Source organism: Cydia splendana, chromosome 13 (genome assembly GCF_910591565.1).
Source record: "Cydia splendana chromosome 13, ilCydSple1.2, whole genome shotgun sequence".
Classification (NCBI taxonomy): Eukaryota; Metazoa; Arthropoda; class Insecta; order Lepidoptera; family Tortricidae; genus Cydia; species Cydia splendana.
The window spans coordinates 8,690,960-8,712,633 of NC_085972.1; the positions used below are offsets into that span (position 1 = coordinate 8,690,960).

Consider the following 21,674-nt stretch of genomic DNA (forward strand, 5'->3'; position numbering starts at 1 on the left):
TACGAGTAAATTGACCTCCGCAGTAAATATACAGCAAGACTGATTGTTCTAGTAGGTATTCACAAAAACTTAATTGCTAAAATGGGAATTAAACCAAGTGAAGCGAGGTGGGTTGAATCCAAAATTGTACCCACTTTGGTATTCATCGTTGTTAATGGCGTAAGCGCCATCGACATTATTGAACTTGAAAACACCACATAGGTATCGTATTGTCTGAATACCCACAACACAAGCCTTCTTAAGTAGTCAATTTGTATAAGAATGTCCAATATTTATTTATTTATTTATTACTAACGCCATCTGTTAGAGAAAGAAATAATTAACATTAGCACGAATGTTAATTCATCATTTTGCCAACAGATGTCGCTAGTAGTAATACAAAGTGTTATTAGTTTATTTTATTTTTTTAGGTTTATAAAATGATATTTTTATGTTTGATAACACATCTAGACATGAATTTAAATTACTATGTTAAATTTCAAACCTAACAGTGCAGTAGTTTTTCCGTAAAGTGTACCACAAGAATGCATAGTTCGTCGATTAGTGATAGGGCTCGCTTCGCTCGCCCTAATAATATTCTACAAGAGAGATGCACTGCGAGTAATGAGTAATATCAAACCAAGAATGGTTTTTAAAAGTACGAATACCATCCTTAACCGTGGTGGTTACCGTCTTTCCCACCACTTTACCACCATTAGTAATAAAATTATGTGACAAAGACCAAAAGTTGGGGAATCAGTAGGACGACAATATTAATATACTGATTTATACGGAAATTAATTGGTTTATTGCCAAAGACAATTCCCCTACTGCGTGAAGGCGCCATCTGGACGGTCGACGCAGTCTTAATATTCATAATATTATCATGCGTCACAAGAATGTCAGTCATTATGTGCTATCAATTGATCATGCCAAGATTCGTGACAGTCATTTGTTTATGTTATGTGAAGTACATACATTCTCAATCAAAAGTCTGAGTAATATGGACTTCGCATAAATTAAAATGTACCTTCTCTAAGGATAAAAAAAAATCACTATATTATAGTGCCTTTTTATTAATATAGTATTTAAGTTGTTTGTTGTTTTGTTTTAAGTAATATAGCGCGTAATATAGGTAGTACTTAAGAATAATATAGGTACACATAATAATGAGTTATTACGAGTACAATTGTCAGAGTGCCAAACTTCCGAGATTCTATGAATAATTAAGCAGGTTCTTGGCAGCGAAAGTGTTAAAGAAAAATTACAAGGTTAAGGATAGGTAATGTGCTTGGGCTATAATAGCTCCCAAACGAATAAACCTAAGGAAATCTTGATCGCATATTTCTTGGTAGGGCTTGGGCTAGCCAGGTTTAATAATCGGTATTAGAACTAACCATTGTTCCAGATGGAATACCTACTAATCAAAAATCTAGACTTACAAAGCGGAAATTGTACCTACTCGTATTGCTTGTTGCCTATCTGAACCAAAGAAGGCTTTATAATTATATACCTATAGGTCAATGAATTTATTTGTGATTGGTTTTAAACTATTTTTAATAAAATTATGTTTTGTTACAGATCCGTAGCGGTCTAGATCAGATTCGACCGTCTCCGAGCGTCCAACACAGGACTTTCCCGATGGGTTGAGAACGCCTACGTTGTGTGCTGTGGTCACGCCACTGACGCTGTAAGTATACTTACATCTTTTTCAACTTTCAAAGAAGAGAGAAGAGAGGATTTGTTGATTGTGTTCATTAACACATACTTACAGCTAGACCCTCGGGGTCTATCGCGAAAATAAAAAAAAGAAATTTCAAGTAGTTGTCTGTTTGGAATCATTTTAATTATTGTCGTCTTGAACGTCATAGTCATAACATAAGCGAAGGGTCTGTTTCAGGATGAAATACCAAAAACGCTAAAATAAGATTCTATAGATAAAGTGTAAATTGCACTTTCAAATAGGTCAAGATCATGAGATCATCATGCCATAAAGAAACGCTAAAAAGAACGCAGAAACCCTGAATTAATTAAAAATACGGAAATCGTGTCCAATTCTCTTTGACAAGTTTTCAAGATCGTGCTCAATTAGGATTGAACGTTTCGTAGTCGCAAAACTGTGACCGACACATTGACATTAATCATTTAAATTAGTCATAGGTACGTTTGAATAATATAAATTTGAATTGGTCAGTTCGGTTGCCGAAAGGCTTTGCACTCTTATAACAAGGTATGTTTCGGTATGATGCGCAAATACAAATCTAGGTATTGAGCTATGTTGTTTCTATTGGTCAAAGCCTGAACGCCGATTAATGCTAAACAACTGTTTTTACATGAATTTTTAATCGATTTAATATGCTTTATTCGCGTGAGACATCGTATTTTTACGGAAACCACATCAGTTTAATAAAATTACATACCTGTCATATTCATACGTACCTACCTACATAATTTTACATTACATAAATCATTTTGCAAATGTTGGTACCGCTAGCAAAAAGTTACCTATCTAAAAAGGATTAGTAAATAATTATGAATACTACAATATAAACAAATAGGTATAAACATTGTTTACTTCTCAATTTGTAGACTTTGTCGTTTAAGTGCGAAATAGCTCTAAACCCGTTATTAGAATTGCGTGATCTCAAGCGTTTTAAAGTCGTCGACATGCCCGGCATAGGTATAAAGAGGTCACCAGCAAGCTCAATCGACTAAGAATGAAAGTTGCGAACCCTTCACAGTCGGCCGTTGACCCTTATGGCTCTCCCGGAGTGCGTTCACTGCACATGCACCCGGTTTGATAACCTTTAGTCAACTAGTCAGCCAGAACGTGTAATTGTTTGTCTATGTTTTTTCTTCAATTTCTTTTTGCATTTACCCAACCCCAAGAATATAGGTTAGCACTGCGTTTAGGAATACGACTAGCTCTTTGGGCCCGTATGGGGAACAAGGGTTTGGGTTCTTCATGATCCTGTTTCTGATCCGAAGTCCTTTAGAAGCAGTTGTTACTATTTCATACAAAAATACTAGGAAAATCATAATAAAACGATTTGATATAATGATATACCTACAGCTTATCATAATGCAAGTGAATCTGAATGTCTGTTTCTGTTGTCACCGTGCTTTGTAAACACATGTCCTTATAAAATCAACTAGTTAACCATTTAAACCCGGTATTCTAATAATTTTATTCAAGCATCCTAAGTATTTCTAGAAATAAGATGGCCTGTATGGCAATAAATAGTAAGGTCCATTTTGCCTTGTTTTCTATAAGTATGGCATTCCAGACGGGCCATACAGGAATTTCCGGTCTCCGGTCTGTGGGGCTCCGTATGTCTTGGGGAATGAAATATGGAGGCTATTAAATTCGAACTTATATTGTAACATCAAAATTATATCAGTCACCCGTGTCACCCGTGTGTCTAGTTCGCTCCAATACAAGTATGGACAAGTACGAGAAAAATGTACGCGCGACTCACTACACTTAGGTATCATTTTGGTGTCACAGTGTAAGTTTGAATTGCCCCCCTACATAGAGGCACACGCCGTATATCAACTTTATTACGATGTTGTTAACTTATTTAGGACTGATTCATCTGTTTAAACGGACGGAAACATGGAATGAGGCTGATAAAAAAAATAAGACTAATTTTATTTTATAAATAAATAATAATATACGATAGGTAGGTACTCACCTATTTAATTATACCTAATTAAATATTCTTCAATCAAAAAATTGCGCTTCGGCAAGTTGTAAGTAATGTACGATAATTATTACGGTACGATGACGCGTGATCTTAATAAAATAGAACGCAATTTATGTATATGTGGTTATTTTGTCTACATATCAACTAGGGACCTAAAAAAATTGTACCGGAGACTAATGACACCTTAAACTATATAGGTGTCTAATAAAATTAGGGGAGTAAAAGAAAACATGATGGAAATTCACTCTATCACCCATACTGTCATCTCTATCACTTTCGCTCGTGCATTTTTGAATCGACCAAAATAGAGATAAGTAGGTACGTGATATTTAATTTCAAAATAAGTACCTTCAGTTTTAAATCTGATCTCTGATGCTAGTTCTTAAGGTGCAGTGAGTTCAGGCCATTCTCCGAACGCAGCTCGCTGAGCACTGAGCCGACGGCCGTGCGTGCCCGGAATCGCAGATATCATTGTTATTTTTAACAAAAAAAAAATGTATGAGTTCGATCAAAAATATAACTACGCATTTTTTGAATAAATTTTCAAGTTAAGGGTTTTGTGCAATTTTTAATGGTGCGTTTTAGATTCATGCTTGTGTTTTTTTTCTATTGGACACAAGTTTTTAAATCCGGTTTCGATTCGACGAAGTTACTAAAGAAAGGCCTCAAGATTGCTTTTTTTTTGGCAACCGTATCTCCAAAAACGCTACGAATTATCAAAAAACTGCTCGCTGAATGCACTTATAAAGTGCATTCAGCGAATTACAATATCTTAAAGTTATCGTAAAGATCGCAAGGTTAAGTATAATACGAAGAACTCACAGTCCAGACAAGTTTATGTGAATTAGATATAGATGGGTTAGTGTCCGCTCCAATCGTCGTTCCAATCGCTCACCAGGGAAGTCAAAGGATCAGACAAGCCAGTATAAGTTCGCTGTCCGATTAAGGTTCCTCCATATATGTCGACGCGGAATCGGCAAAATCCGATAGGAAAAACTTTATGTCTGGTCTGCGCAATAAGAGCGAAAAAGTCGTCGTTCGGGACGTTCGGCTCGCATCGGCTCGCCTGCCTATCGGCTTTTGCCGAATGCGCGTCGATATATCTGGGGAGACCCTTACGCATAGTTGTTAAGGATCTAAATATTAAGTTAAACTGGTTCTTTTGTAAACTGTATTCCGGCGCTCGCAAAACCAAAAAGAACAGTCGCTGGGAATACACGGCCAGGAATGTCGGTATGCGGCTACCTGCTGTATTAAACATAAAGAAGTAAAACGCACAAAGAATATCTGAGTTCCTTACAAAGGTACTCCGAAAGTCCCTATACCTAATCGAAAGTTATTTTAGTTTTTTTTTATGTTTATATGTATTAGGTCGAGTTTTACCGTTCGGATGGGTACTTTTTGTATAGGTAGATGAGTAGATTTAAAACGGTTTAATTAAATAAAAATGCATCTATATACTGATTTTATACATTGTGTTGAATCTTGAATGCGATAATTTAATTAATTATAGTTACTTTTACACTAATCGTTGGGCTACTTTTGTTTTTCCTTACCAGCAAAATATTAATTTACGTCATAGGTGTGTCATAAAAATTACGCAAGCAAAATGATTTGGTAAACAGGTGATATTAGATTCCTGTGACACGAATAAAAATGTTTAATTAGCAATCTGAATTTTTAGTAACATATTTTTATTTTACTCAAAATCATTGACTGAAACAATAACTGATTTGCAAGACCAAAGTGATCCCAGCATAAGTGTTCCGTGAACAAAGTTTGTACGGAACACTAAAAATGAAATCGCAAAGAAAAATCGAAACGGTTTAGGTAACGACAACGACTGAGGTTTAATAGTAATTGAATGTATACTTATAAAGTACATAAGTACAGTACATAGTAAGTAGGTACCTAAGTACATATTGAGTAGGTAGTAGAGATGTGCGCCGATGGCAAAATCATCGGCGGCGGCGTCCGATGATTTTTTGACCGGCGGCGGCGGCGTGATCGGCGTGAAATCGGCGTGGCATAATTTTTGGTACTGCATGAGAACGTGACTATAGAAACTCTATATTAAAGCCTTCTGAAGTTCTGAGTATTTACTAGGCTATCCAAAACATATCATGTGTGTTTTCTAAATTATTGCCGAAAATTATATCCCATCATGACACTTGGCAACTATTTATTAGCAATACCAACCTAACGGTTACCAACAGTATGATTAAATATTAAAATAAAAAGAATACTTTAAAACGCTACATTTTAGGCAGTATTTTTACTTACTTTGTAAATGGAATAAGTACAAATAAAACACAAAAAAAATCTTTATAACAATTATAAGTTAAGTCTTAAATCTATGTATATTGACTTTTCCCAGCCGCTGTCGCCTCAGCGCCTCACCTAGGATTTGTTACGAAATAATGATGAACTACATATTTTACATTTGTCTGAACTGAAGTTTAACAGAAATGTAATGTTAGATTAAAGATGACATCGTTTTCGAAAGAAAACGTCTCTGGCAGGTAGATTCGCTCAACAGAATGTCTTTAAAGTGTCCCGTTTTATGGAATACTAACGTCTACTTTGTTTTCGTTACTGCTAGCTTAGTGATGATAGCTGGTGATTTAAGTTCCTATAAGTAGGTATAATTGTTTAAGTATAGCTTATTGCGAAGCTTTGAACTGATTTTTATAATTTTGATTGAAATATATATTGTTAAGTAAAAGAAGTTGATAATCACCATAAAATGACTAAGAATTGATCGTGTGTAATTTTAAATGAAATTGTATATTACGTGATAAATAAATAAATCATATTTATTTATCACATAATATACAACTTCATTTACGTTCTACAAAAAAGCTGTGCGAAAAAATATCAAATAATAACCTGAGATCGAGAAACTAGATCTTGTTTAAATTAACACTAAATCGTTATCACAGCTAACACCGCAACGACAAAAATCATGCTAATTTGGTTCACCGGCAAATAATAAGCCAAATAACATAAGGATCTTTAAATTATACCACTGACACTAATTCACTACGCAACATGGAATAAGACACGATAGGTATCAAAATTTCCCACGCCGATTATACGCCGGTCAAATTTATCGGCGGCGGCGGCGTGGAAAAATCGTCGGCGGCGGCGGCGCGGCGGCGCGGCGCACATGTCTAGTAGGTAGTTCAAAGTGAATTAACTGCTTGTAATAACAGATAGAAATGTAATAGTTAAGCATACAAAATTACTTATAAATTAAAATTAACCTAAGAATAAGCAAAACTAAATGACTTACCACACTCTTCTACCCCACTCTAATTATCCCCGGACCAAATGTGCCAAAAATACTGGCGGCATTACCTAGCTTTTGTATTTGTATTACCTAAGCAATTTTTAAATGATACATATGCGTGCGTCACGGATCATATTGACGCCGACTAGTGTACGTGTCTTACTCATTAGATTTGAAACCATCAGCCCACTCTCGTAACAGCCATTCCAATGCTACTCTAATGTGTTCACTGGAAATCTACATTTGTAAGCTTTACCTTCAACTACTTTAACTACACTACGGGTTCTCCATGATGTACAGTCGCCATCAGATATATCGGAACGGCCAGGGTGTTCAAAAATATCTGAACACGCACTCAAACGCCTGGACAATACAGGCGTTTTCAGATATTTGTGTGCACCTTGGCCGCTCAGATATATCTGATGGCGATTGTACGCCCGCAGATGATGCATGTTCCGCAAAAATCCGTATACTCGCGCCTCAACCATCATCATAAAACTAAATGCGTATTTCAACTCTGAACATTATTGATTTACTTCAGATATATTTACGGTCCGAGCGGACGTCCATTTACAATTTTGTATATAATGGTTACTGGAAAAGTTAAAAAATAAATAGTGTTTCTTTAATGTTACGTCAGTCAGTAGTGTTTTGATTCGGAATATCTAACTCGACTAACGCCCAGTCTTATTTCTGTTCAATCTTAACCGAGAGAACGTTTTTTGCCGCCCTTGCAATTTAATTGCTGTTGCGAAGTAAGATTTTTCTGCACTTGAGCTTTTCCTTGACAATGAGCGTCTCATTACGTGCGCTCCTCCCACGGATCTCAGGTAAGTGTGAATAGGTTCCGATATTTGAACTTAGTACACTGCTCGTTAATTAAAGAAGTAATTCTCTTTTGTTTATGTAACGGAGTAATGTATAACGTGTAAGACGATGTAGCCTAATGAGGTAATAGGAAATATGAAACGGGTGTCAGGTCCTAGTTGCTATGGCGCCAGTACTAGGTCCGATCCCTCACCTCGGATTTTTAAACGAACCTATTAATCTTAAAGTGCTTAGTACATAGTCCGGTACCTAGACAAGCCGTACTCACCCTTTTGCCCGCGGGCTGTATAAGGCCCACTGGTAATCCTGAGGTAGTAAGTACAACAAAGACAACAGAGCGGTCGTAGCCGAGTGGATCTGACGTCCGACTTTCAATCCGGAGGTCGCGGGTTCAAATCCTGGCTCGTACCAATGAGTTTTTCGGAACTTATGTACGAAATATCATTTGATATTTACCACTAGCTTTTCGGTGAAGGAAAACATCGTGAGGAAACCTGCATACATCTGCGAAGGAATTCAAAGGTGTATGTGAAGTCCTCAATCCGCATTGGGCTAGCGTGGGGACTATAGCCCAAGCCCTCTCGCGCATGAGAGGAGGCCTGTGCCCAGCAGTGGGACTTATATAGGCTGAAATGATGAAGTACAACAAATACCTTAACTCTAAATACCATTCGTCCGCGAAGAAAAGTAAATAAAATTACAAGCATTTTTTGCATCGTTAAGTGGGATGCGAGTTGATAGATCATGGCAAGACACTGACATAATACCCAAGGCGAGGCAACCAAAAATTTGGCAAAATGCTCTTTGTATTTTTGTTCACTGAGGGGTTATTTTAGTGGTCACTTCAGATAAATATGAATCCGCGAGAAAAGGTTGATTGCATATTTTTCTAGATTAATACCAGTTCTAAGCGATCTGGGGGCCGATTTTTGAATTTTGACTGCTCGATTTCGTGTATTTCGTTCAATAATATTTCCACTACTAGGCATTTAAATTCTACTAATAGAGTTGAAAACGAGTGGTGAACACCACTCGATCCCCAATTTATATCGCTCGTATTTCGAAAATTAGCATTTCGCCGTTTTCCACCGATTTTCGTGTGACGAAATCGAGCGATCGAAATTCAAAAACCGTTCCTCTGTGAAAATTTTGGCATGCTACCTACCTTACTATGAGACTAGTGACGAACAAGCATCAGCTCTCACCACAAATAGTGGACACACGCCATACATGTTTCCTGCTGCCAACTTTTCTTTCTTACATAACATACAACGTCACTGCTTCTATGTTAGCATTAGTTTCTTTATCTTCAAAATATAATAAAATATATTTAAGTACATTTAATCTCTAGGGATTTTTCTGCAAATTACGCGAATACAATAAGTGTAAACTCGTGATTTTACTAAGTAAACTTCACGTTTTCTAATACATATCAATGCACGTGTTTTAGGATGAATAGAATAGGTAAACATGTTATTGTTAGTAACCTCGTTGAAGTGTTGAAAATCACGTCCTACTATGAGTTATCATACTACATATTGGTACTAACTTATTTTGTAAATTTTAAACTACTTAGTTTGCTAGAGTATGTGTGGAAAGAGAAGAGTCGTGGACGTGGAATGTATGGGGCCCAATACATTTCACGACTCTTCTTTTCCGCACAGACTCTAGTATGTACGTTTTTATTGGTACCATCGCTCACACTGTTAACTGTACATTAGTGGAACTTATGCCTTTTGTAATAAGGTCCACCGATGTACAGTTAGGAGTGTTGCTGTTTGTACAACCAGCTTGAATATAGTGATGATTGATTTTTTGCCAGATGATTTTTTCAGACCAGTACCACCACCTTATAGTTTGTATGTTCTCTTATATGCTTCTATAATAATAAAAAAATCATGGTAATGCACTGACATGGCAACCGCAAACGGCGAGCAGCAATCCTATAGTCAAGCTATAAATTGGCCGCTAGATATCCACTTTAGAATGGTTATTATTAGGCGATTGTCTACGGCAGCCACGTGTAAAGCTACCTACTAGGTTTATGATTTCAGGTTCATTCGGTGCATTGTTGCACTGTGCTCAGCACACAACGGACTCAGAATCACAGTAGGCGCTGTAGCAAATCAACGAATACTTTGCTGGGCACGTTTTTCTAACATTTTTGTCAGTTTAGGCCTTCATAGACTAAAGATTTATTATTTGAGTGCAATAAAAAAATGTAATGCCTGATTTGTGAGGTGTCTGTAGAAATAGAAGCAGCTGTTTAGGTAGGTACTTAATATCTATTTTTAAAATTAAATCTTTGGGACTTAGTGAATGAAGCAAAGTTTACGAGAATACGAATACATATACATTTTCTTGTCTCTTTCAACTTGATGTTTACGTTTTTTGCCAAGGATTAACTGGTCAATAGATTATACTAATCCCCACCCACTTAGGAAAGTATTTTAAAATAAATATTTCAACCCTCTGTTATGGTAGGTACGTATCCATTTTTGGCCTACATCCAGAACTATAATGATAATACATATAAGAATGCCCTTTGCCGTGTAGTTGGTAGTCGCACTTCGCTTTTCTCTCTTGTGCTCTGCGCGTACGCACATACTTTTCATTCTAGCCTTCTCGACGCGTGTGAGAAATGTTTCAATATTTTCTGAAAATAGGCGAATTTTGTAGCACTTAGTCATATTGTGTTCGTTAACCAGTGAAGACACTAGTTATATGTGGTTAAAAATGTGTTTTAAAAATAAAATTTATACCTACTTTTGGGACTTTAGTATTATGTTCGTACTTACTGGTATTTAGATTACGTGTAGGTAATTAATTAGATGAATCAATTTCGTTTGAAAGCTCTGAAGTAGGATTGTTCAGGTATGTAAAGAAATTGATATTGTAGACAGATCTTTTAAGAGTAGATATATACTCAATTTAGTAGACACACAAACTGTTTAATCCTTTGTAAATCAAATTGTTTTATTAATCATAACCATCATAGGTTCATAAAATCTCGTAAACAAATATGAACAATGGACGGTTTTTCGTTGACACTTATTTTCTTTGCCAATGTTGCGTAGGTATGTCTCTATTTCTCGAAGCGAATTATTAACACGGAAAATAACCTTTTCAATAATATAATCGATATAGAGTTTTTGGTAACCTAGGGTTTTAACCTTAATCTTAATCTTTTAAGATTACTAGAAACAAATTTAGCTCAAGCCTGTCGTGCACGGGTTTTGCTATTAGATTAGGTCGACCTGGCCTGATGTAATTTCAGTTACATATTATTTTAACTCGGGTATCCGAAAAACTACTTAGGACTTAATAATACATAGTAGGTAGAGGTAGAGGGTGCAAATCGTCCTGATTTACAAGGGGGTGCCCGAGCCTCCCGACTGCTCAATGGTCCCCTACCTCCCCTAGCTGTTGCAGGATTAACTACTCCAGATAATAAAGAAATCTCTAAATCTGTACATCAGAGACAAGATAAGAGACTACTTAATGAGTAGAGACGGTGACAGCCCAGAAATTCATAAATCATAACAATTAACGTAAAGAAATAAATGCACACCTGTTTATTACTTGATTCCTGTAATTAGCTACTTACAAATAGATAACACGAGATCCTAAACATTACTCTACCTATCTCTTATTGATATTGTGATATTCGTGATAAGCGCGTCTGCTTGGCGTTCTCAGTGTGGTTGATGAAGACGTTTGGGACGAACCTGTGTTTCTATAAGTGCAGTGCTTTTAAATGTTTGTTTGCTAATTTGCACAAGTTCAAAGTCAATATCCTTTAGCTATTTATAAGTGTGCAAGTACCTAATAAATGTGATAAGTGTTCAAGACATTTTATGTCACCCGGATAGTGTTTAGATGCTTGACACTGCTTTCAAACTTTATTCCTGGTATTAGAGGTGAAAAGCGGATTGCCACCTACTTACGCTACCGCTTTCGTTAGGTAGGTACCTTACCTGGGTACTTTACCTAAGTCCCATGTTTTATTACCTAATTGTTTGTAGAGATTTTGAGTACTTTGCCATTATACACTCTACTTCAGACGTCGTCATTATATATTTTAGTAATTTTTTTATTAATACCTAAGTTTGAAAAATCAATTCAAAAAATAAAAGAGTGCTAAATTGTAAAGCAATTTTTAAGGCATAACATCCTAAAATATTGAAGCAGACAACGGGAAATTCTAGAAAGCTTCTTTTGTTTCAGGGTAAAAAGTCACTTACTGAAAGAACCTGGTGTTGATCACCAAAAATTTCGCACAGAAAAGCGGATTCCAATGTCTCCGAGCAGACCTGTCGGAGTATCGCCAGAGAACCCGTGAACACCGGGATTGGTCATCGGACGTCCGATGCGCTCTCCCCCATTGGAGCTAATCACATACACGCGCTGTCACTTCATTGTTATTAAATTTCTGAACATCTTCTATATTTTATAGTTTTCTCTATTTTCTTTTTTGTTAATACAAATTAAAAAGGCAAAATGACCAAGATCCTGAAAGTAGTTGGAGCGTCATGGCTCCGAACGAAGATCAGCTCGTATATACTGGGAATAATTGGAGTTCTTGCAATAGTGGCGCTCTTTGTTGGCCAGTTCGATAGGTAAGTGTACCAAAATTATGTTTACAATAAGACTAGGCACTTACCTACTTTAAATTCTTATCAAATTTATGGCGATGACGGAGGCCGGAGTGTTTAAAGATTTAACTACATTATTGGCATGGTTTCAAGTTTCGGGTTTTGTGGTATTCTGATGCAATAACAACATGTAATACTTGTAAGTTATGGCTTTTCCGCCATATTGAAGATATACTCAAACGTAATTGAAATCTTTGTCTGTTATAAACTGAAATAAGTGGTGAAGGCTGGATGTTTGGAGGCGGAAGGCTTTTGTCTTGTCAATATCACACGACAATACACTGACGATATATTAATATTTTCATTAAAGAATTCAAGAGGACGGAAATTATGCAGCCACAGTGTTCTACTCGAACAAGACTGGATATCGCATCGAGTATTGGGGTCAGAGCAACGACCTATCTGACATACCCAAGGGAGTCGCCCGAGCACACTTCCGAATGGACATTGACACAACTGGGTTAGTACACTACAAGACATGCAACGCTAACTATCGCTGATTAAAACTTATTGATAAACTATGTATGTAAACACATATGCGTGTAAGTGGCACGTCACTGTTTACAATGGTGACGGTTTATTCCACATCGACTCATTGCTTTGTTTGTGTAAGAAAATTATATCAAGATATATGTAATTGATAATATTATTTTTTAAGTACATACATGCAAGTAAAATTAAATACGGAGGCACGTACCTACTACAAACATTGGATTGATCGGTCAGATGTTTTAAAATAACATCCGTTACCCATAAAAATGCAAACAGTTAGGTAAACTATAAACAAATATGTAAGTACCTACGTACTCATATGTGTAAGGTTTACCAGCGTAAACCGTAAAACCAACTTAAGTACTTTAAATTCTTTTTAGGTTCGTATTTCTATTTGACAATAAATTTAGTTGAGAAGTGGGTCTTGCGTCTCCATGTTTTTATCAGACCATTGTCTAATCAAGCAATAGCAACTGCCATTTACAAGGACTTGGGGGAGAGAGAAGGGGTTTTGCAATCAATATTGCAAGATCTTGCTCCAAATGCTGCACTAAATCGTAGTAGCTAACTCTTACTTTGCATTTGCAGTTGGTCGCTATTGGAAGTAGAAACCGACAGTTCGTACCCGGACGAGATCCAAGCGTACGCAGCAGGCATAGTTGAGGGCGCTCTGACCTGGTACCTGATCCACACTCACCTGGAGAACACCATCCGCGCCAGGTGCGAAGACCAGGAGAAGCAATGCGACAAGCTCAGGGACGCCCTGGACCGCTCCGTCAACATCTGGAAGACAAAATCTTCTGAGCGAGCAGCGGCTGAACCATTCTGGCATCAAGTGAGTTAAAAACATTTTCATTATATCTGGATTTACTTAATAGGGTCGACGAAGGCCGACTGCATCCCAGCTATATGGTAACGTTTTGGATATGAGATGTAGCAGTCTGTGGCCGTCCTTTGGATAAGTGAGTATTATTTATTGCTTTAAATACTTTAATTTTATTGTAATACTAACAATTTTATGGACCTATGCAATTAAATTGTGTGTGACACGGGTTTAGTTAATTAAATTACCTACGCGTCAAGTAACTTTCTATATGATCCCACGAACCAATCAAAATGTGTGAACACCGTTCATTATAACAAAACTTCCACTAATATTCCCTTAAAGTTTCTTAATTTGTCCGCCGCGGTATTAAAGTTTCGCTCCTGAAAAACTACGACACGTGATATTCTGTTTTCAACATTTCACATTATTATAAGTGAGGTTTAGGTATATTTTGTTTGCAAAAGATACCTATTAGGAACACTATGAGTCTGACGGAAATTTATTTATAAAAATTCCAGGTTTCGTTACACTACACTCAAATTAGCGGCATCTACACCGGCTGGAAGCATGGGGTAGACCGCAGCATGAAGGAATACGACCACGACATATCAGACCTTCACTGGTTGAACGCCGTGGCCGAGACGGTGGAGTTCCAGCGTAAGATGAACTTGACGCTGCGCGACCCTGCCCTGGACGCGGTGTCAGGCTTATCCAGTGCGTTTTTGAGGATCGTTAACGAAACATCTGAAGATGGAACCGCAGCTACCAAGCTTTACGTCGCTCATAACGCTGCTGGGAGGTATGCATATTTTAAGTTTAATTAAATTATTAATTTAAGATAAAGGGTTGGCATTTTAGCTTGAGATTTTCCTTACGCGAAGCTTGCAGCATCGGTTATTATAGTCAATGGTCCATATTATCGTGTTTCGTTCCTTGGCCAACGTGTTGTCCTAAACTACATTATTGTTATTTCAAAATATCCATAACATAACTAAATACACATTTGCAAAACCGCACGAAAGAGTTATTGTAGAAATAGAGGTATTTCCTTTTTTATCCATAAAAAATCGACAATATCTTTCTAAAATCACAAACATCATTTTTTAAACTCACTGACACAAACATATTATGACAGTCATAGATGCAGTCAACAAATGGTCAACAACCATAGTCTAAACTAGAATTAATTCTAGAAAGTAGGTAGAGTCTGTGCGGAAAGAGAAGAGTTGTATAGTTCGTCAAAGGACCGTCTCATTTCAATCATAGACAGAGATAATAATACTATCTTTATCTTACACTAGTACTAGCACCCAAAAGAAAAGGATGAGTACTTATAGTTTTCCTGGTTCTTGCTGACTGACACATTGGTTTGACCAACTATAGAATGTATAGGCTCCCTTACATTCCACTCTACTCACCTATAGCTACTCGTACCTATACTTTTCAGTTTGTCTCCGAATCCCGCGAACAAGTAGTAAAAGGTACTACAATAGTAAAACAATAGTATTAGATGTCTTATAATTCGAATTTTTATATTCGCAATTCTATTGCAGCTATTCGTCAATGACCAGAATACTGAAGCGCTATAAGCTTAACTACCACCTAACATCAAAGAGCTCAACGCTAGTGTCTGGTACGACCGTGGAGTTCTCCGGCTACCCAGGATCTGTCACGAGCCAGGACGAGTTCTACATGGTGCAAGGCGCTGGACACAGCATGGCCGTCACCGGGACCTCACTCAATAACTACAACAGTCATCTGTGGAAGGATGTCAATATCACTGTGCAAGTAAGTTACTTTAACAGATATTTCAATTACACCTACCGTAAAATGGGGTGAGTTGGGTGAAATTTGACTTTTGAAACCTCGATAAAATTTTATTTTTACATGTGAAAACTGAATGGTGTATATGTCGCAGTCAAAAGTGTGAACTGGTCAAAAGAACTTTTAACCGACAAAAACAGGCAAAACTGCTTTTGACTGAGCATGTTGGTCAAAAGTAGTTTTACCTGAAAATCATTGGTTAATAGTAATTGGGACTGTTACTATCAGTCAAAAGTACTCGCAGAGATAGGTAGCTTAGGGTTATTTTTTTTTGCTACGCCCAAAAAACGAAACTGTTCCCAGAGATAGGTAGGTTAGGGTTATTTTTTTTGCTACGCCCTAAAAACGAAACTGCTGCCAGAAATAGGTATGATTTTCAGGTAAAACTACTTTTGACCAAAATGCTCAGTCAAAAGCAGTTTTGCCTGTTTTTGTCGGTTAAAAGTTCTTTTGACCAGTTCACACTTTTGACTGCAACATATATAATAAGTGGTTCGGACGTTTGTATTTTATTTTGGGTAGTTCCATTTCATAACTTTGACGATAAAGAGGAAAACCCACCTCACCCCGTAGTGCCTCGTATTTGGGGTGAGAGGGTTTTTCATACAAAGGTGATTTTGGAAGATTGTTGGATCGATTTTTTTTTATTATGCGTATTACTATAGCCCCATTTTAAATTGGAATACATTATTTTTGTAGCAGTAGCCTTAAAATCCCTTCTCACCCCCCTCTCAAACCTTCTCTCCCCATTCATAACCCAACTCTCCCCGCGAAACCTACTCACCCCGTTTTACGGTACATCTAGCTTAACAAAATTGTTACATATCAACACGAAAAACTCTTATTCAACGATGCCCTCAGTTTATGCTTGAGGCTGAGAAAACCATCGGGGTTGCGGTTGAACTTTCGCAACCGCAGATTATATAAAAGTTCTGCGCACCGAGCACTAAGAGGAAGTTCGATTTTCCTTGTGATCTTTGATCATAGCCTTAAAAGAGTATTTTATCTTTTTAGATTCCCACGGCGCCGCGCGTGGCAACCGCTAACCGCCTCGCTTCCAACCCCAGTGCTTGGGCGCACATACTGGCTGTAAGCAATTCTGGCACAGCGAGCAAGCAGTGGCTGGTCGTCGATTTCACCGCACTCGGCCATTTGGATGACTCCGGCAAAAAGGCAGACAGAAAGGAGTTTGTTCCCATGACCGGCTTAAACCAGTAAGTTCCTTTTATGACTTACAACGAACAGTTCGCACAAAATTCAAGAAAGAGTACGAGAGAGTCCCGATTGTCACCACACTCTCGCTGTTAAGCGCGGCACTCACTCTTCCGAAATTCCTCAGAATTTGTGTGCGACCTGTAACTTGATGATGATGACTCGAATATGTAAGACATTAAAGCTGCTTGTAAGTGGCATTACAATAACCTTTAAGATCTGCTTACCCGGCTAATTAGTGTCATTTCATTACGTTTTCTCAAAGGTATCTATTCTGTACATTAACCTTCTTGTTATAAATCTCAAATTCCAGGAATACGACAAATCACTGATTAGCAAATAATTTAGGAAAGATAAATAAGTTTCGTCTTTTTTATTGCAGAGACGTAAGGCACATAAGTGTAATTCGCAATAGCACCGGTCACCAAAAGGGTTTGCTGCGTCTCATAGAACAGGTGCCCGGACGCACCCACTCAGCTGACCTTACGGAAACCTTGCTGGAGCAGGGCTTTTGGGCCACATACGGGTTGCCGTTCTTCGAGGTAAGTTAGCACTTGCAATTAGCCTAACTATTGGGAACATACTATATTATAGGTATATATAATTTAATAAACTTTATTTATCTCACAAAGGATACATTTTACAATATGTACAAAACTTAAGAAACCAAAACCCGTTCTGAGCCATGCCGAGTCCAAAGGTCCCCATCGCACTAGCAGCGTTACCCCGCTGTATGGCGGTGGAGACCTGTTGGACAAGCCATGACTCAGAATGGGGGTCATTCCCCTTCTCCATGAGGCCTTGCCAAGCTCTCTGAAGACAGGTATATATTGAATCAGGAATAGAAAACACAAGGTCAACATTGCGTTATCTTCCCACGCTAAAATTGCAACTTCTATCACTCTTCTCTCACTCCAGGCTTCATAGGAGATTTAATCTTATATTCACCCATTTTTGCAGGATATTTCCGAACATACGCACGTGAAACGAATGAAAGAAGAATACGGTGAAATATTCTCGGAGTTCCTATCACCCCGAGCCGTAATGTTCAAGAGAGGCTACAAGAACGCCACCTCTCTAGACAGCATCATAGCCCTGATGAGACAAAACAACGTCACAGCCATGAACAGAGCGAGCAACGAGACCGTGGACTGTACTGGAAATGACCCCTGTATCTTACAAGACAAAGGTTACTGGTCAGTTCTAGGGGTGCGTGGTGACATCGCACACTATAGGGAAGCTTATGGAGTTATCGACACTAAAGTGGTTGTAGGTAAGTGCGTTCATACTTAAAATACATGAATAACACAAAATTCTAGAAGTGCCTAAACTGTTCAAAGTGGTAGCTAGAAAAAAATTGGAAAGGTAAAATTTTGCAAAGTTACGCCCATCAAATTGTTCACCACTTACTTTTCTTAAGATAGATTTACCTACTACTGCACAAGACGATGGCAACGAGCCCAAACTCAATGAGGTTGCATTCTTTAATCACAAAGTTCATACGCCCTTGCAAAGAGAATATAATCATGCCCTTGTACGGTCTGGTTATCAAGTTAGGTTTGCGAAATTTCAGCTCAAATAGATACCCCAATAATTGAGTCTCGAATCTGCAATTCTTCAACATTTTTAACTAGTAAGTAACAGATCAAGTTTTTTTTTTTCAGGACAAGCAAACCACCGCTCATTGCAATTCGTCGCCATATCCAGCCCGCCGTACTCAAACTCAACAACCAACACAAGCATCCCCCTCAACAAAGGCACCGTGGCCACCATTTACACCGACCAGTTTGACGATGAGCCCACCATCAACGGGCCTGAGATCAGAGACCTCGTGAAGAAACAGCTAGAAGAAGAAGCTCAGGAAACTCTGGAACGTCTTAACAGGGATGTCATAAAACCCTTCCAATGGTCTGAGAGTGAATTCCAGAACAATACGCACCAAGGCTTACCCGATACTTGGAACTTTGGCTCCTTCACACCAGTTTGGTCGTGGTGAATCTCTTAGCGTCCTTTAAATCATAATAATTAAATTTAGAATAGTGGTGTAACGTCTATAGAACATTATCCCAGCTTACAGTCCAAGTTCCAGAGATGTTTAAAAAGAAAATGCTACTTATTTTTCCGATATGATTAAATATGCTCATAAAATAGACGTTGTATCACTAATGTAGGATAAAATTGTGTAAGTAATAAAATTGATATTTTTTATTGTTTTACCCATTGTATTCAATGGCCGTTTAACATCCGTCCGATTTTACATAATCGCCGATGAAATCACCTTTATAATTCCTTTTTTAACTGTTAATTCAATGTTTTAAGTACTTATATAGAATTATTTATTCAATTTATGTTCGTGTTCGTTAAAAAGTGTCGTACCTTTTGATTTAAGAGAATTGTTATGTTTACGTCGTCAGTAGGACCTGTGTTTTATTCCCAAGACGAAGTATTGCCACCTACCCGACTGGGTACCTATTCGAAGGAGTCACAAATAAAAGAGCCCACATTTCTCATAAAAAGAACTCCAAGATTAAAATGTAGTTAAAAAACTATATTTTACTTTATACCTTTGTACTTAAGAAATAATTTTACCTACAATTATTGTTCTTTTTTTAATAAAAATGAAGTGACCTAAAAAATTCAGAGAATCGATTTTGCTCTCGAAAATATACCTATCAAAAATAGATTGTTTATTATTTTTCGTGATCCTCATTTCCCTTCTGCATCTGATCCGCATGCATAGAAATTTATGATGCAGATTTGATGCAATCCACATGCTAATATAAAATAAAGAACAGTCCAGACGGGAACAACTTGTCGCCAATCTGATTGTCTGATCAAATCAGGTGGTGCGGACGCAAACGCTTGGCTCGCCGATTATAACCGATACCTATTACCGACAAAATGGAGGTGCGGGCGGCGGACACAAGAATATCAATTTGTGACGCTTGTAGTTAGTAGTATTTGCGTATGGGGGCATTTTGGGATCACTTCGGTCTTGCAAATCAGTTAACCCTTGCCCTTGTCTCCCGCTCCCCACACGCGCCGGCCACCCCGTATTTGTTACGACCGATTTTTTTTGCATCCGAGATAATTGGCAGGTGAAAAGCACCTTTAATATCATTAAAAAAAACTGCTTTTCGACTGGGGTTAAAATGGCCGGAGATCTCCGTCCGTAACAAATGCGGGGTACAGAATAATTGACGGAAATCTACGGCCGGGGTAGATAGAGGGTGCTTTTTTAGGGTTCCGTACCCAAATGGTAAAACGGGACCCTATTACTAAGACTTCGCTGTCCGTCCGTCCGTCCGTCCGTCCGTCCGTCCGTCAGTCCGTCCGTCCGTCCGTCCGTCTGTCACCAGGCTGTATCTCACGAACCGTGATAGCTAGACAGTTGAAATTTTCACAGATGATGTATTTCTGTTGCCGCTATAACAACAAATACTAAAAACAGAATAAAATAAAGATTTAAATGGGGCTCCCATACAACAAACGTGATTTTTGACCAAAGTTAAGCAACGTCGGGAGTGGTCAGTACTTGGATGGGTGACCGTTTTTTTTTGCTTTTTTTTTTGTTTTTTTTTTTTTGCATTTTGGTACGGAACCCTTCGTGCGCGAGTCCGACTCGCACTTGCCCGGTTTTTTGACAAGTTGGTAGACGACAAGTTAATTTAGAGCGCTCAATTATCACTATAAATCTAAAGTTGGTGATTACATTGGAGATTGACGCCAATTTTTTTTCTAATCAAACCAGCCGATTTGATCATCCCGTCTGGACTGGCCTTACCTAAGCCGTGGTTGTGCGCCGCAGTGGGCTTAAAGGCCCCTGTACATATTGGGCCAGTCTGGGGGACGCATTTATGCGTTAGAGGGAGCAAGTGATATTGCTATCTCTTTCTACCGCATTTCTGCGTCCCTTGAGGCCCCTGTACACAATAGGCCAGCGCCGGCCAGTCCAAAGGACGCAGCCATGCGGTAGAATGAGATAGCAATATCACTTGCTCCCTCTTACGCATAAATGCGTCCCCCAGACTGGCCCACGCTGGCCCATTGTGTATAGGGGCCTTTGGACTGGCCTGCGTTGGGCCAATATGTACACGGGCCTTTAGAAATAGAGTCGACCCAAAAAAGTCTGCAGCGGATTTGATAGCCCACGCAGTGCAAGTGTCATTTATACGTCATAATTTCATAGAAGTTTGACGTTTAAAATAACACTTGCACTGCGTGGGCTATCAAATCCGCTGCAGACTATTCTTGGTCTGACTCTATACCATCAAATACCATAAAGCAAGCAAAGTGGCTAAACACTTCATTCTAGAAGTTATTGGTAACACTCAGGTAACCTTGTCGCCAAGTAACGAAGTAACTAACTAAATCTGTCACCACCGTTGTTTAGGTACCATGTGTACAGTAAGCGTATCTAGAAATTTCAAGTAAAAATAATGGAACAAAAACAAAATGACTTCAATAACTTTATAATGGAGAACAACAATGAATTACTAAAATCATTCAGAGGTAAAACATGAACTATTTATTCACCCACCTAGAGTTAGGGTTAGTTACCTGCAATTCTAAAACTATTTCTTAACTAGCTTGAGCTTTAAAGTACTTAGTTTAAAGCTAAATCAAGCATGTGCACACATGCTCACATGGAAATGGAACAGTAGTGAGTAGGTGAGTATAATTATGTCGGCGGCCGGCAAAAATCCCACTTTGCCGCTTGCCATAAAGACGCTTTGATAGGTTATTCCGTCTATTACCAACCTGTCAACCGGACATTTCACCCAGTTGGACGGTTAGTACTTTTTTTTCCCAACCGGACATCTGGTTTGCTGGTTAATAATAGGCAATCCTGACCTACA

General features: G+C 38.1%; 1 protein-coding gene across 1 annotated transcript in view; it reads left to right on the forward strand.

Annotated features, from left to right (window-relative positions):
* The window catches only part of LOC134796025 (putative phospholipase B-like lamina ancestor), a 29,996-nt gene extending 10,500 nt beyond the window's left edge, over nucleotides 1–19,496 (forward strand). The window contains exons 2-11 of the mRNA XM_063767940.1: nucleotides 1,561–1,669; nucleotides 12,034–12,425; nucleotides 12,772–12,921; nucleotides 13,542–13,788; nucleotides 14,298–14,578; nucleotides 15,333–15,567; nucleotides 16,618–16,817; nucleotides 17,198–17,357; nucleotides 17,776–18,088; nucleotides 18,480–19,496. Of these exons, the coding sequence (XP_063624010.1) occupies nucleotides 12,307–12,425; nucleotides 12,772–12,921; nucleotides 13,542–13,788; nucleotides 14,298–14,578; nucleotides 15,333–15,567; nucleotides 16,618–16,817; nucleotides 17,198–17,357; nucleotides 17,776–18,088; nucleotides 18,480–18,811 (2,037 nt within the window). The 5' untranslated portion in view covers nucleotides 1,561–1,669; nucleotides 12,034–12,306 and the 3' untranslated portion in view covers nucleotides 18,812–19,496. The remainder of the gene's footprint in view (nucleotides 1–1,560; nucleotides 1,670–12,033; nucleotides 12,426–12,771; nucleotides 12,922–13,541; nucleotides 13,789–14,297; nucleotides 14,579–15,332; nucleotides 15,568–16,617; nucleotides 16,818–17,197; nucleotides 17,358–17,775; nucleotides 18,089–18,479) is intronic.
* The last annotated feature ends 2,178 nt before the right edge of the window (nucleotides 19,497–21,674 follow it).